The 14,933-nt window shown below is 42.7% G+C and overlaps 1 protein-coding gene and 1 pseudogene across 2 annotated transcripts; one reads left to right on the top strand and one right to left on the bottom strand.

Annotated features, from left to right (window-relative positions):
• Positions 1-906: 906 nt before the first annotated feature.
• Positions 907-2,959, bottom strand: LOC101287463 (nuclear receptor coactivator 4-like; annotated as a pseudogene).
• Positions 2,960-8,356: 5,397 nt separating this feature from the next.
• On the top strand, positions 8,357-13,079 carry CFL2 (cofilin 2). 2 transcript variants are annotated; one of them, XR_007475528.1, is made up of 4 exons: positions 8,357-8,933; positions 9,996-10,049; positions 10,421-10,497; positions 10,581-10,643. XR_007475528.1 is itself a non-coding variant. In XM_004269958.3 (4 exons), the coding sequence occupies exons 1-4, from the start codon at positions 8,931-8,933 to the stop codon at positions 10,691-10,693; spliced, it is 501 nt and encodes a 166-aa protein (XP_004270006.1). In that variant the 5' UTR covers positions 8,641-8,930; the 3' UTR covers positions 10,694-13,079. The 2 variants fall into 2 exon arrangements, 1 of the variants encoding a protein (XP_004270006.1); XM_004269958.3 differs by having other exon boundaries at positions 8,641-8,933; positions 9,996-10,303; positions 10,581-13,079.
• The last annotated feature ends 1,854 nt before the right edge of the window (positions 13,080-14,933 follow it).

Here is a 14,933-nt window from a genome sequence, read left to right as displayed (position 1 = left end):
GATGCACCAGTAACACTTAGGATAGTGAATAATTCAAGTACTACATTTCCAACATGTCTTGCCTTTTGCTTTTTGATTAGTCAGCACTGGGGCTCTTCTGCCTGTAGTTCTTCAGAATATTTTGAAAGAGGCTAGGATTACCCTGAATATAGGCTTCAAGCAATATGGAGCCCTTCTGAAAGAGCTGTCTAGATACTTAAATAATAACGTTTAGAGAAGGGAATTAAGATGAAACTTGCAATAGCTGAGTTTGTTTCAAAAAAAGAAAAATAATGTAGAATCTGGCATGTAAGCTAAAATTTTTTGTAACTAATGTCAAAACTTGCCAAGATTGTTAATACATGTTTTGGTAAGAAAAAACCACTATACTGTCAAGGTTAATTATCTGTGTGAAATATATTATATTATATTAAAATATATTAAATTATATTAATTAAACAGAAGAATTCACTGTTAATGGAAGAAAACCCACAACAAGGGAAGCAGTCGAAGAAGGGAAATCAAAAGGTTAGGTAAGTTTACTAGTATTAGAATACATCAACACACCTTGATTATAGAACTATTTCATTTTTAAAACTACAGTGCTTTAATGTACTTCTAACAACAACCCAAGCTAAGGAGCCATGGAGGCTTATGAAAAAGACCTACCCACCACGATGCTGTGTTTCTAGTGTAGGGGTGAATTAATACTTCTGTAGGAAGAAACTGAATCACCTCAGCGTCAACAAACGGCCTTTTTCTTTTACACAGTAACTCATAATTTGATGACTTATTATGTCTCTTCACTAGTTCAAAATTAGGCAGAAAAGGAACTACATCAGACCCAGAAACGCAATGATTTGGCAAGCCGCAGTCACTCAGCTCATGGATTTGTGATAATCTGCAGAAAATTTGTCTGACTCTAGTACTCCATTCCTTCACATCTGTAGAGGAGTTCAATACAACCATTTTTCTTTATCAACTTTAAGCTGCATACAGGCAAAGAGATCACAAACTGCTGGGAGGCCGTAACAGTCTGGGGGAAAGTTGTGTTCCTCCTGTAGGAGCGAATTAAGTAATACTTCCTTGGCCTTCTTTCGAAGTAGCCATTTGTCTTCTCCTAAGGATAACTGGCTAAGATTTCCCGTCTTCTTTCCTGGCAAGACCCAGTCAGCTGTGTTAAAGGGACACCAGGAAGTGGCCAAGTGGCTTGTAAGCTTTGGTATGCCAGCTCTCTCCTCTGTAAGAGGCACTTCCTTGGGACATCCTTCTTTGCATGAGGGGGTAATGAGCCACTCTGACAAGGGACTGTTCCTTAGGACTTGGAAGGAATCAGCAATTCTAGAAGAAGCCATTGCCTTTGGTGCCTTAGCTTGTTCTGTTTCCTCTCTTCTGGATGGACAGAGCCACATATTCAGGGAATCTTTATGTGTCTCAGGTTCAGGTTTTTGTTCCACAGGCATACCATTTTTACCCTTTCCTTCTTTCTTCAGAAGCCATTTACACAGAGCTTCCTTCTCAAAATTTTCATCACACACGCGCTCTGCAAAGCTTGTACAGGGCTCATGGGCTCTGCAGACCTCCTCTACTTTACATGGGCCTTGATGATTCTGGACAAGCCAGTCCTCAGCCAATCATGCTGGGATCCACTCCCAAGGGGCCTCCAAGTGGTCGTTCAGGCACTTCAGATTGCCCCGGTTCTCAATCTCCACACCTTTGGGCTGTTTACCCTGACAACTGGTACAGGAATCAGGCTTGATGAGCCAATCATTCACACCATAGGACTCCTGGAACACCTGGAACAAGAGCTTAAACTTCTCACTGGTTTCACAGCTGCCATTCCCAGGCTTCTCAAGCTTATAGGGTTCCTGGGGAGTCGCTAGCCAATCAGAAAGCTCCACCTCATCTTGCTCAAGAAGCACTAGATCTCCAACCTTTTCAATTTCACTGGAGTAAGAACTGGTAGTAGAATAGCTGTTACACTTTTGGTAACTTGTTTACCAGCAAAAGAAACTTGTTGCTGACTCTTGTGGAGCCAGTTTTCCAAGCCCTTTAGGTTGCCCCAGACATTATTGAAGCAATTGCAGTCTCTAGCAGAAGTCTGACTATACTCCAAGGTCTGCTTTTGGGTGAGCCAGTCCTGCACATTGGTACTGGGCATGTAAGGAGCCTGGCAACTGCTGGCAGGTTTGCTTCCAAGGAGCCATTCGCTGAGAGGGACCGCTGTGGTGCTGGATGCTGACTTCTGCTCTGGCGACGCGATATAGCCTCTTTTCTCCAGGAAGGGACCAATATTTGTTGAACTAGCATGAGCCATCAGGTGCTCAGGAATTTGAATGGTCTTGAGAGACCCAAACGTGGTGATTGCCTGGTGCAGGGCAGTTATTATCGGTTTCAAAGAATGGACAGTCGAATCTTCAGGTTTGAGGGTCAAACTGCCCAGTCTCTCCGGGCACACGGAGACTTGATTGGCTAGATCTTTGTATTGGGTGCCCTCCAGCTGATGAATAAGACAGTGGAACTGGCCCAGAAACCAGTAGAGTTGTTGGACCTGCTGCTGAAGCATCTCCTCTTTAAGCTGATAGATGAGATCTACCTGTTCATACAGCCACACCTCATGGCTTCGAAGGCATTCCCGGTGATGACTTATGCAGCTGTGAATCTGGGCTTTGACCTCTCACAAGTTATCTTTAATTTGCCGTTCAGCCCGAAGAACCCCACCAAGTCCCTCCGTGCATCACAACACCTCAAAAGGGGTTCTTTACTACTGGAGCAGCCACTCTGGTCTGTGAGGTACTCCTCTGCTCCCTGTTCCTCCTTGCAGGCCAGGTCCCCGCCCTGCGAGCTGCCCAGCAAGCAGGACGCTGCTTTCTCCGGGACCAGGGTGACAAAGTTTCCCCGAACCCACAGGCTGCGCCCCGCCCATGAGCCTGGCAGCGTCCGACGGGCGGGCCGGAGCGCACACATAAAAAACACCTTTGAAAAGTCTTTATTGTCTCCCTTATGCCCTGCAGAACACAATTCTGACTGTACAGTTGTATACAAAGCTCACAAGAACTGGTACCTCCTACCACTCCATCTTCATTCTCTACCAAGCTCATAGGCTCCAGTCGTAGCTAGTAACTTGGGGTTTCCTGTGCTTTATACTGGTACTGCTGAGGCTTTGTACATTTGGTTCCCTCTGTTTTGAATGTCCTGTCCCTATCTGCCTAGTTAACTTCCACTTATCCCTTAAGACCCAACTCATGGGACTTCCCTGGTGGTGCAGTAGTTAAGAATCCGCCTGCCAATGCAGGGGACACGGGTTCGAGTCCTGGTCCGGGAAGATCCCACATGCTGCAGAGCAACTAAGCCCGTGCACCACAACTACTGAGCCCGCACTCTAGAGCCTGCATGCCACAACTACTGAGCCTACGTGCCACAACTACTGAAGCCTGCATGCCTAGAGCCTATGCTCCGCAATAAGAGAAGCCACAGCAATGAGAAGCCCGCACACTCACTAAGAGTAGCCCCTGCTCACCGCAACTAGAGAAAGCCCTGGCACAGCAACGAAAACCCAACGCAGCCAAAAAAAAAAAAAAGACCCAACTCGCTCCAAACTGAGCTGGCCTTCCTTCTGCTCCCAAGGCATCCTGTACATATCCCACTGGAGCATGCGTGGGATTGTCCCATAGATACTGGCTTCCTTGATGTATTCTCACAGAACTGACTTTCTTCAAGGCAGGGACTATGTTATTCTTATCCTTGAATTCTTTACCCTAGCAGAGATGCTCAGTGAATGATATAAAGGAATGAATGAACGAATGAAATGAATAAACTCTTCTCATTCTTGATTTGGTTTTCGATTTCTTGCCTACTCTTATTCATGTCTGTTAACATACAGTTTTAGTATGTTACATTTTTCATGTCTGTATGATTTTCTGGGATATAAAAATCCACAGCTTTTGTAATAAAGTAAGCTAAACAAAGGCTCTCCACCTTAAATAAATTACTAGCAAGTTTCTTTTCTCAGATGCTGTTTTTGTATGGTTTGTATAATTTAGGTAACCAGTTGCTACTTATCACGAATTCAATTAATATCAGAAACAACTGATAGGTGGATCTGATAAATGTGTTTGTGAGTAAATAAATTGAAACTAGCATTTATAAATGTAGAGTTTGAGACCATTTTGAATTACATTTCACTACTTACTACATTTCACTGCTGCTACCCTCTACCTCTTCCCTTGACATAGACTGCTAAGTTCCTTTATTGTGAGGTCATCTTCCTAAATTAGAAAGAACTAAGGATGAGACATGGAAGACACAAAGTGAGTTTTGTGGATCAGGGAATGAGTCATAGAGATCAGACTCCAACACACATCTCCCACAATGTTTATTTTCTAGTTCTAAGTTCAAACTTGGATTTAGAAAAATGCATGACTTTCCTCCTGACCCGTCTTTTAGCTCAGGCGTGGGCTAGGAAAGAGATGTCAGATGAAGCAGGTATGTGGGTAGAAAAGTACATTTGGAAGTGATGAGCATCTTTACGTTTACACTTGTCTTTGTCAGGAAGTGGCTGTGGGAGCTGAGTATGATGTGTCTTGACAGGGAGTGGGGCTTGAACAGAATTTATCTACATGATCTTCCAGATTCACTGTTTTACTTAATACTTGAAAAATGATTCTGAAATTTTACATGCCACAGAAACTCCATCTAGTCTGTTTTGTGGGAGAGTATGCATTACGGGTATTCACTTTTCCAATTTTCTAAGAAATCCTGAGCAAAAACTTTAGCTGAGTCTTACAAAACAATACCAGTGAGACTTGGGATTGCTTCATTACTGTTGCCTGCGAGTTGGTAAAACCATGCTCGCCCCTTCACTCTGCACTGATGGTAATGGCCCCAGGGTACCTTTTCCTGTGCTGGAAGGAGCTTTACATACATTATCTCACTTGATCCTCACCACAACCCTGAGAGGGAGGAGGTAACATAAGCCCAATTTTACACCTGAGGAAACAGCCATGGAGCAGTTAACTAAATGGAAATGGCCCGAGATTGCACCACTGTTGTGTCAGAGCTGATCCATCCTCTATGAGGTTACTCTCACTTAGTTCCTAATGGTTTTTTGTTGCCGTCAACCATGTGTGGTCCAGCAAAGGGAAAATTAGAATTTAGACGTGTGCCTTCTAGTACGGGATCGTTCAGGGTCCTTCTGTCCCACCGTTAATCATTTCCTTGGGCGTGAAACTGCTAAAGAGAACAGATGTGGTATGGTAGGCAGAATAATGGCCCCCCAAAGATGTCCCTGTCCTGTGAATATGTTACCCTACATAGCAAAAGGGACTTTTTTTTAAAAATTAATTTATGTATTTATTTTTGGCTGCATTCAGTCTTCATTGCTGCGCACGGGTTTCCTCTGGTTGCGGTGAGCGGGAGCTACTCTTCATTGTGGTGTGCAGGCTTCTCATTGCAGTGGCTTCTCTTGTTGCAGAGCACGGGCTCTAGGCACATAGGCTTCAGTAGTTGCAGCACGCGGGCTCAGTAGTTGTGGCTCACAGGCTCTTGAGCACAGGCTCAGTCGTCGTGGCACATGGGCTTAGTTGCTCCATGGCATGTGGGATCTTCCCGGACCAGGGCTCGATCCCGTGTCCACTGCATTGGCAGGCGGATTCTTAACCACTGCACCACCAGGGAAGTCCAGCAAAAGGGAATTTGTGGATGTGGTTAAGTAAATGATTTTTGATATGGGAGATTATCCTAAATTACCCAGTGGTGATCTCAGTGGTCCTTAGCAGTGAAAGAGGAAGGCAGGAGAGAGAGAATCAGAGATGTGATGACTGAAGCAGAGGTACTCTCAGGGGGCCACAAACCAAGGAATGTGGGCAGCCTCTAGAAGCTGGAAAAGGCAAGGAAACAGATTTTACTCCTACGGCCTCCAAAAGCAATGAAGTGCTGCTTTTAGCCCCATGAGTCATTTCTCACATCTGACCTCCAGAACTGTAAGACAATAAGTTTGTGCTGTTTTCAGCCACTAAATGTGTGGTAATTTGTTACAGCAGCCACAGGAAACTGATACACATGATGTCTGACACTCAGATCCCTCCAGCACACAGAGGCCAAAATTCATGCAGCAATGCTTGGTAATGCTGTCGCTTTACCAAGTGGCAGTAAGTTCTGGTTTTAAACAACAGGTGTGAAGAGTTGTTACTGGCTCTGACGTTCTAAGATCTGGCCTCACAAGGGCATGCAGAAAGGCCTTGCAGTCTTCGGGAGCTTCCTTTTTGTTCTCTTTACAGCACTAAAGCACCTTAAAGTTGTTACTTTTTCATCTATTGATCACCTACTATGTACCAGATTCCAGAAATCCAAAGATGAGTAGGACTCAGATCCTGGAAGGAGCTTCCAGTCTACTGGGGTGGCAGAACACGTAAACAAGTGATTACAAGGCAATGAAATATGTGCAAAGACAAGAAAACATCTTCAGGAAAAGAATCCTAGTACATGGGAATTGTGAACTCTGGGGAAGGGGAGAGGCACAGGGAGGCTTGGAGAAGGGTTGATATCACAGCTGGGGGGGGAGTGATTAACATCTTCGGAATCCCCAGCTTTGGTAGGCGAGGTTCTAACACCTAATCTAGTTCCCCGTGTCCCCAGACCTGGTCTCTGCTGGGGCTGTAGCCCCTGTAGAATCTCTTTGATGCAAAATTCAAGGCTGAGAAGGGAGGGGAACCCTAAGAGGAAGAGTTCAACAAGGAAAACTGCTGATACCCATACAGAGCAAATGTTGAATGCCTCAAGAGACATCAAGAAAGGGAAAGGTTTCATAAACTCTAATGTACCACCTAATGTAAAGTATTATTATCTACTTGCTTAAGATTCATGCTTAGACATTGGGAGATTTCTTCTCAATTTTTGTCTCTAAACTAAGTTAAGGGACTTCCCTGGTGGCGCAGTGGTAAAGAATGCACTTGCCAATGCGGGGGACACGGGTTCGAGCCCTCGTCCAGGACGATCCCACATGCCGCGGAGCAAATAAGTCCGTGCACCACAGCTGCTGAGCCCGCGTGCCACAGCTACTGAAGCCCGTGTGCCTAGATCCTGTGCTCCACAACAAAAAGCCACCGCAATGAGAAGCCCACGCACCGCAACAAAGAGTAGCCCCGCTCGCTGCAACTAGAGGAAGCCCACACACAGCAACGAAGGCCCAACACAGCCAAAAATAAATAAATAAAATAAACAAATTTATAAAAATAAAATAAAAATAAACTAAGTCAATCTTCCCATTAAGAAAATAAGCACAAGCTATGGACATAAAAAATAGGTCTGTTTCCTGTGCAATACCTAACATGCTCCATTTATAATATATTAACTTTTGGATATAAGAATTTATCACACAAACTAGGGCATAACCCTTCTCATTATGATTTTCTATCCCTAAATTTACTTAATGCTGAGAACATATGCACACCATTTCCTGAGAAACACTGGCATACTAGGAAACTGAATTTTAAAGCTGGAAAGGACTTTAAAGATAATAACAGCTTATAATACAGATGAAGGTCTGCAGTGATTGAAAGCCCTTCGAATTTAGAGATGGGGCAGTGCCAAGATTAATACTCGTTTCCCAAGTCCCAACCCGAAGTTCTTGCCGTTACACTGCACTTCTGGCTTAGTACACCTTAAGGTTTATCTGCACTCACTTACTATTTTGTTTCCAACAGTTTTAGTCACTCAACAATTCTACTTTTTTAGTGCAAGTTTTCTTCACAAAATCAGTTCAACTGTTAATCAGAGTTTTAAGTTCATATTACCAATTTTACAAATGAAGAAAGGTAGAAATGATAAACGTTCAGGAAAAAAGGTAGCATAAATTAGCCCAAACACTGATGAATGAAATACTTTATGAAACCTTCCTTTTATTAAACATAACCATATAAAGTGTTCCATTTAAAACATTTTCATTATACACTCATAAAGCATTGAATCTTCATGAAAAATTTCCTCAAAGTACACGGTGCCAATTTTTTCTATGATAAATGCGATGAATACTCATAACAAGTATAAAAAAGGTTTAGTTAGAGAAGAGCCTTGGCTCAGTTATATGGGTTTTGCTAGAAGAGGTTGTGGTTGCCAAAGAGGGAGGACTCTACTCTTGGGTCCACTTATTTGATGGCAGCTGTCGTAGCTGTGGCCTCCTGAGGAAAAGACTACTAGCAGAGAGTGAAATCCATTTCCTACCAAGTCTAATCTATAAAAGGATATTACCAGGGGATGTTACTACCCCAGATTTCCCCCTATTATTATTATTCCAACCACAGACTTTTAGAAAGCGATTTCCCACCTCTGTTTATCATTTTGTTTTTGCTGAGTAATTCAATCAACTAGGGTAACCCCCTCCCCCGCCAGTGTTTATTCTCGTTGAATTGATGGAAGGAGATCTAAATAATTCGCGCCATCTCTGATGGGGGTTTTCCAAAAAGACCCACAATGTAGGAATCCAGCCCCTTTCAGTGGAAACCACAAGCGAATAAAAGAGACACCTTGGAGCGCCATTCGCCTCACACGCGCCCAACCCCTGGAGCTGCGCCCTGGCCCTCGGGAAGCAGTGTGGAAACGCCCGCCGTCCGAGCCGGCGGACGGGACGGGTGGTGCCCTGGCGCTGAAGGCCTTCGCGTTGGGGCCCGGGATTCGGACCACGGCCGCAGAGTCCGCGGGGGCTGCTGCTGCGCGCGCGCGCGCGCCCGCGGGGTCAGGCCGAGGACGCGGGGGGGCCGGCGGGCTGGAGCGCCAGCCCGGGGCGTGCCCACGTGACCGCCCCGCCCTCACCGCAGCCCCCCGAGCGGTCGCCGCCTTTTGGGCCGCACTCCCGGCGTGCCCCGCACTCGCCGCCTCCCGGCCGCCCCTCCTTCCCTTCGCAGCGCCACACCGCCGGAGCCCGAGCCGCCGCCGCAGCCTCAGCCGCGGGCGCTATGGTAAGGCGGGCGCGCCGACCGGGGGGCCGCGGGTCGGGGGGCCGGGGCGCGGCGAGCACAGCCCCCCGCGCGGCACCGCCGGGCCCTGGGCCTGAGGCCGCCATTTTAACCTGATTTTGGCCTCCAAGGTGGGCGCTCCTGCGCTGCGGCCCCGCTGCTCTCTCTCCACCGGCCGGCCTGCCCTCCCGCCGTCAGGCCCGGCCGGCCGCTCTTCGGATTCCTGGGGGCGGGGAGGGCCCGGGCGCGGGGCGAGGGTCGTGGCCTAAGTGGGGCGGGCGGGCGGCGGCCGGGGGTGCGGGAGGGTCCGCCGAGCTTTGCCCCCACCCTGCTCGCCGCCTTTGCCCTCCCCTTTCTAATTTTATTCCCACGCGCGCTCTCAGATTGGTACGTGCTGTAAAGCCCTTGCTGGACGCTTTCGGTGGGGGTCTTGAGGGCCTGTAGTAAAACCCTTAGGGGGAGATTAAGGAGGTGGGAAAACTCTTGAACACGGTTTCTCGCGGTAAAAAGCTTTTACACGCGATCCGTTAGTTTTGAAGCGTCTGCATTTGAGCTGTGAGGCAATTATGTTGTAGCCGTGGGCGGTTTGGAGTTCACACTTGATTCTCTTTCCTTATGAGGAAAGGGCCCTGGTTAGGATGACTTTAAAGAAAAAAATAGTAGAAGCATTAACTGAAATCCGAAAGTGTTTTTTTAAGGCCTGCCGGGTTGACACAATACAGAAGGTATTTTTGCTGCGGCTCCTGAAGCTCTGACATCACCCAGTGAAATAGGAAACATTTCAGGGATGGGACAGCCTGTATTTGTCCCTTTCCCTCTGCCTGCCAATTACTTCACACTCCAAACCCCTTTTTAAAAAAGGATGAATGGGCCAGGATGAGTTAGAATCCTTAGGTGCATCATATACTGATACTTAAAATGTGGCAAATCTGATTGGACTATTTGCATGGTATGATGCAACTTTTGATATCCAGACTAAAGTGAATCCTCTCTAGGCACCTAAACAGTAATTTTGGCTAAAACCAAAATACTTGTTCTAAATTACTGTTCTTTCTTTATTTTCAGGCTTCTGGAGTTACAGTGAATGATGAAGTCATCAAAGTTTTTAATGATATGAAAGTAAGGAAATCTTCTACACAGGAGGAGATCAAAAAAAGAAAGAAAGCAGTTCTCTTCTGTTTAAGCGATGACAAAAGACAAATAATTGTAGAGGAAGCAAAGCAGATCTTGGTGGGTGACATTGGTGATACTGTAGAGGACCCCTACACATCTTTTGTGAAGTTGCTACCTCTGAATGATTGCCGATATGCTTTGTACGATGCCACATACGAAACAAAAGAGTCTAAGAAAGAAGACCTAGTATTTATATTCTGGTGTGTAAAAACAAAAGAAAAAAGTACTTTTAAAATGCAAGGATTATTATTAACATAGTCAGTTTTGCCTTTCTTTTTCTTTTAAATAGGATTCAACAATTTTTTTTCCCCCTGTAGGGCTCCTGAAAGTGCACCTTTAAAAAGCAAGATGATTTATGCTAGCTCTAAAGATGCCATTAAAAAGAAATTTACAGGTACAAACACTGAATATTTTGTGCAGAAGAATTGCCCTCTCTTACTTACAATAAAGTAACAGGATAATGTTTTTTCTTTTTAGGTATTAAACATGAGTGGCAAGTAAATGGCTTGGATGATATAAAGGACCGTTCAACACTTGGAGAGAAATTGGGAGGCAACGTAGTAGTTTCACTTGAAGGAAAACCCTTATAAAATGACAGTCAAGTGCCATCTGGATCTTAAGGAGCTTCCATTTCTCCAGCTCAGTCAATTGGAATAGTATTAGGTTTTGGTTTTTTTTTTCTTCCTCTTCCCACTGGGTCCTTCCAACACAATGAATGAAGGAAATATCATTCATGTAAGCAGCCTATCAGTGATTGCCATTAGACTGTTTAATACTGTTACTTTTATGTAGAACCCAAGGAATGCCTTCCCACCATATTTTAGCCAAAACAACTGGTTATATGCCTCCCTTGCAGCAAGCACTACAATGAATGTGAATGTCAATGTGAATAGCTTAGAACACTACAAAGGGTTAAGCTAATTGAATGCCTTGAAAGTATTATCCACTGGTGAGATGGTAGAATTTATTCAGTATTATTTATAGTTGCACTTGATTGCAGTTCTGTGAGGCTTGAGCATTCATACACCTCACCTGCCTTGGCAAGCCTATTTTTTGTGACATGGCAGCACAGATATAATACTATGCATTGAAAGCACTTTTTTTGTAATGAGTTTAATCCCCCACCCCAAAAGGAATGCCAATTAAGTTAACTGTGTCATCAACTTATCCTAGTACCTCAGTGTTCATTCCTGTTACCTGCGTATCTTCTTAAAAGAAATAGCTGTTATTAATGCCTTTTTGTTTTCCATTGAGTGTACACTACTGAATAAGTGTAGGAGTTTTATGTTTACCATGTTAAGTCTTGCGACACTAAAGATATTTTGAATATCAGTCATGATGGCAATTTCTGTATAAAAGAGCCTTAAATGGAACATTGTTTTTGAGATCAAACCCCACCCTCACAAAAATGGCCACGTTGCAATAAAAATTGTGGCATATTACAGAACGTTGCCTTGTTTTCCTTGGACATTTTGCAAAATACCATGTGAAGCAACTCCTAGGGTAAACAGCTATTATTAATCTCTGCACTGGTCATTTAAGAATTTTTTTGTACAACATTCTTGCGTGATATTTTCCAGTTTGTTGTGTTTATTTGGTTTAGAAAATATTCTATCCTAAAGCCAACTAATACAAAATATTAACGTTATAGAGGTGTACTTTTATAAGCTTTATTTATTTCCTTATGTGTTAATATGATCAGGAATTATTTTTTTGCACTTTGACATAAATACTCTTCGATATCTGATTTGTTCTCTGGATAAATTAGGGTAGTTATTTTTTAATTCACGTTTACATTTCTAATTAGTTGACTAGTAGTAGAAGCAGCAGGAAGCTCTTATTGCACATTTGGTCATAATGAAAATAATTTGTAAAATGTCCTTCAAAAGTTTAATAATACTTCTCATGTTTAGGAACTTTCAGCTACTATTTCTTAATATATTTCACAAATTTGAAAAAAAATTGTTACAGCAGTCTTAAACATTAGTAGTGGGATTTGGCTGTGGTCCAGGCAGCTCTCCTTATAGAGAATTTGATCTGTTCAGTGTGAGCAGTTTGCTGTTAGCCAGAGCTATTTATGGCAAACACATGCTTTTGTATCTTGTCATAGTTATCCACAAATGGCAAAACTGGACTTGATTCTACTGGTATGCAAAACAGGCATGCTGGTAAGTAGTGGATTGTAGCTTAGAACTTAAACCCATAGCTCTGAAGAATGCTCTTATTAGAAAACAGGAAATGAAAAATCCCCCTTGTTTTAATATGTGGAAGTAATGTGAGTTTAGTTAAATTTTTTTCCATATTTTCAACAGGTTTTCAGATGGAAACAAAAATAGGAGTTAAATGTCCAGGTTTCTGTTTAAAATTGTATGAATGGCTTAGGATCTTTTGCACTGAGCAATTTTATTTCAGGCTTCCAGCTGTCCCTGTGAATTATCCTGGACATTTTGATGGCTTTTTGGTAAGGCCAAACTCATAAGCAAAGCGTGAGAGTACTGACATATATATATACTAAACCATATGTGTAACGAATACTTGTATCATGAAATTTTTCATTATTTTCCTCATTCTTCTAAAAAATAAGGGATTCTAAATTTAAAGTTGTGCAGTATCTTTTGTTTTCAGAGTGATTTCTCAACTTTCTTATATGCCTCTTTAATTATATAATGATTTCAGAGGTTAAATATTGCTTTAAACTGTGGTACTTTGATTTGTTAGATTGACAGAACTGATATTAAGTTCATCTTTGAAATACATCTTTGTGCATAAAGCCAAAAATAATGATAATTAATGATTCATGTGTTGAGACTAATTAGGTATTTGAAATGATCATTTTACTTCACAATCATTTAAATAAAACAGTGTTCCAGTTAGCTTTAAAAGGTATACGGTGCTAATTAGTAAAATATTGAGGAAAATATTTTACTGCTAGCTTGCAAAATTATAAGTGTTTAAAAAATAAAGTATATGAAAATATGTAAAGCTGTTGAGATGTGTTTACTTTGGGACGCTAAAATTTTTTTTTAACTAATACTGCAGATCAGGGAGGCACTATTATCTTTAGTCTGTTTTTTAGGATTTTTGGTTGACATACTTTCCCATTTAGAGATATCAATATTCTTTGAAAACTGAGTGTTGTAGCAATTAATTTTGACATTTTCAGACAAATGGAAACAGTTGGCATTTGTCCCAAACTGGCTATCAGCTGTTGTTTTCCATCATTATCTAAATGTGGCCAACGTTGTGTATTTAATGTGCCTTTTTAGTAGGTTGGAAGAAAAGCCTCTTAGTAGGTTTGAATTTCTCTGATACAGATTCTTTGTAACAGCTAATTTATGGAATCTAGCAAATGAGCTCTGGGAGAAAATTTTTTTAAGTGTTTCCTTGGTAAGGAATAATCTCAGCAATGGTAAATCATAGAGGGGTTGGGACACTTCATTAGGTTTGCCACTCTGAAAAAATAATCTGGTTCAATTCTTCATTGTTCCTGTTTTTGCTTGCAAATTTAATAATAGTTTGAGATCCCAAACAAACATGAATATTCATTTTTCTATGAACATTAAAGCTACTAGAGATGTGCAGGCAGGCTCCAATGGATATCGCTTTTGAGACAGCGTGAGTTTATAAATGTTCTGTGTCTCGTCTCAGCCAATAAATAGGTCTGAGGCTTTTCTTTTGCTCTAGAGCATCCAAATAACTGCTTTCTTTCCATGTAGATCAGGAGTCATCCTTCCACTTCAATTTCCTGTCAGAAAGCAGTTGTGCAAATTAATCTCTCTGAACCTCAGTTTCTTTATATGAGAATGATGATATCTATCTACCATACCTGGTTGCTGAGGATCAGATATGGAAATGCCTTTTGGAAGACAGGAAAGTACTATGTAAATGTAATTATTTAAACTTCACTCTAAGTAAATATAGTTAAGAACCACGTTAACAATAAGATTTATTGTAACTCTGAACCTCTTTATTTTATTATTGTAACTATTTTACTTAATCTCACAGGTTGTTTAAGGACTAATTACCTGGTAAACAGGATCTGTTTTACAGAATGAAGTATAAAGTGTAGCCCCTGAGTTGTTGTCCATGGCTGCTGTTAATCTTTTTAGTGTAATTTTCTTTTTCACATGTGACCAAAGACTGTAGTTTTTTTCCCCAAATTTTGAAGTAAAAAATAAAAGAGGAAATAAAGAAATATCGTTTTGGAATATGTGGCATAAATTTATGATCCAGGTTGTTGAAAATCTATGACTGTATATTAATTAATACTGTGTATTAATTAATACACAGGCTCCGGACACGCAGGCTCAGCGGCCATGGCTCACGGGCCCAGCCGCTCCGCGGCATGTGGGATCTTCCCGGACCGGGGTTACGAATCCGCGTCCCCTGCATTGGCAGGCGGACTCTCAACCACTGCGCCACGAGGGAAGCCCGTAGTTTTCTTTTTTAAAAGATGGAATAATCTGACTTTTTGAGCAGGACATAACTAGTATGTGTTTAAAGTAACATGTGAAGAATACTTGAAAAATAGTCTTGGAATTTTTGTCTTCTAAGAAAGCCCGTGCTCATAAAAATCCGAAATATTGGGCTTCCCTGATGGCGCAGTGGTTTGAGAGTCCGCCTGGCGATGCAGGGGACGCGGGTTCATGCCCCAGTCCGGGAAGATACCACATGCCGCGGAGCGGCTGGGCCCGTGAGCCATGGCCGCTGGGCCTGCGCGTCCGGAGCCTGTGCTCCGCAACGGGAGAGGCCACAACAGTGACAGGCCTGTGTACCGCAAAAAAAAAAAAAAAAAAAAAAAAAAATCTGAAATATTTTTACACTTCGAAG

This window comes from Orcinus orca, chromosome 2, assembly GCF_937001465.1.
Source record: "Orcinus orca chromosome 2, mOrcOrc1.1, whole genome shotgun sequence".
In the NCBI taxonomy this organism is placed as follows: Eukaryota; Metazoa; Chordata; class Mammalia; order Artiodactyla; family Delphinidae; genus Orcinus; species Orcinus orca.
This window is presented reverse-complemented; position numbering and strand designations above follow the sequence as displayed.

Excerpts from the sequence above, each read along its gene's own strand:
- CFL2 (XM_004269958.3), top strand. Across the intron at positions 10,304-10,420 it reads GACCTAGTATTTATATTCTG|GGCTCCTGAAAGTGCACCTT; the intron begins GTGTGTAAAAAC and ends TTCCCCCTGTAG. Across the intron at positions 10,498-10,580 it reads CATTAAAAAGAAATTTACAG|GTATTAAACATGAGTGGCAA; the intron begins GTACAAACACTG and ends TTTTCTTTTTAG.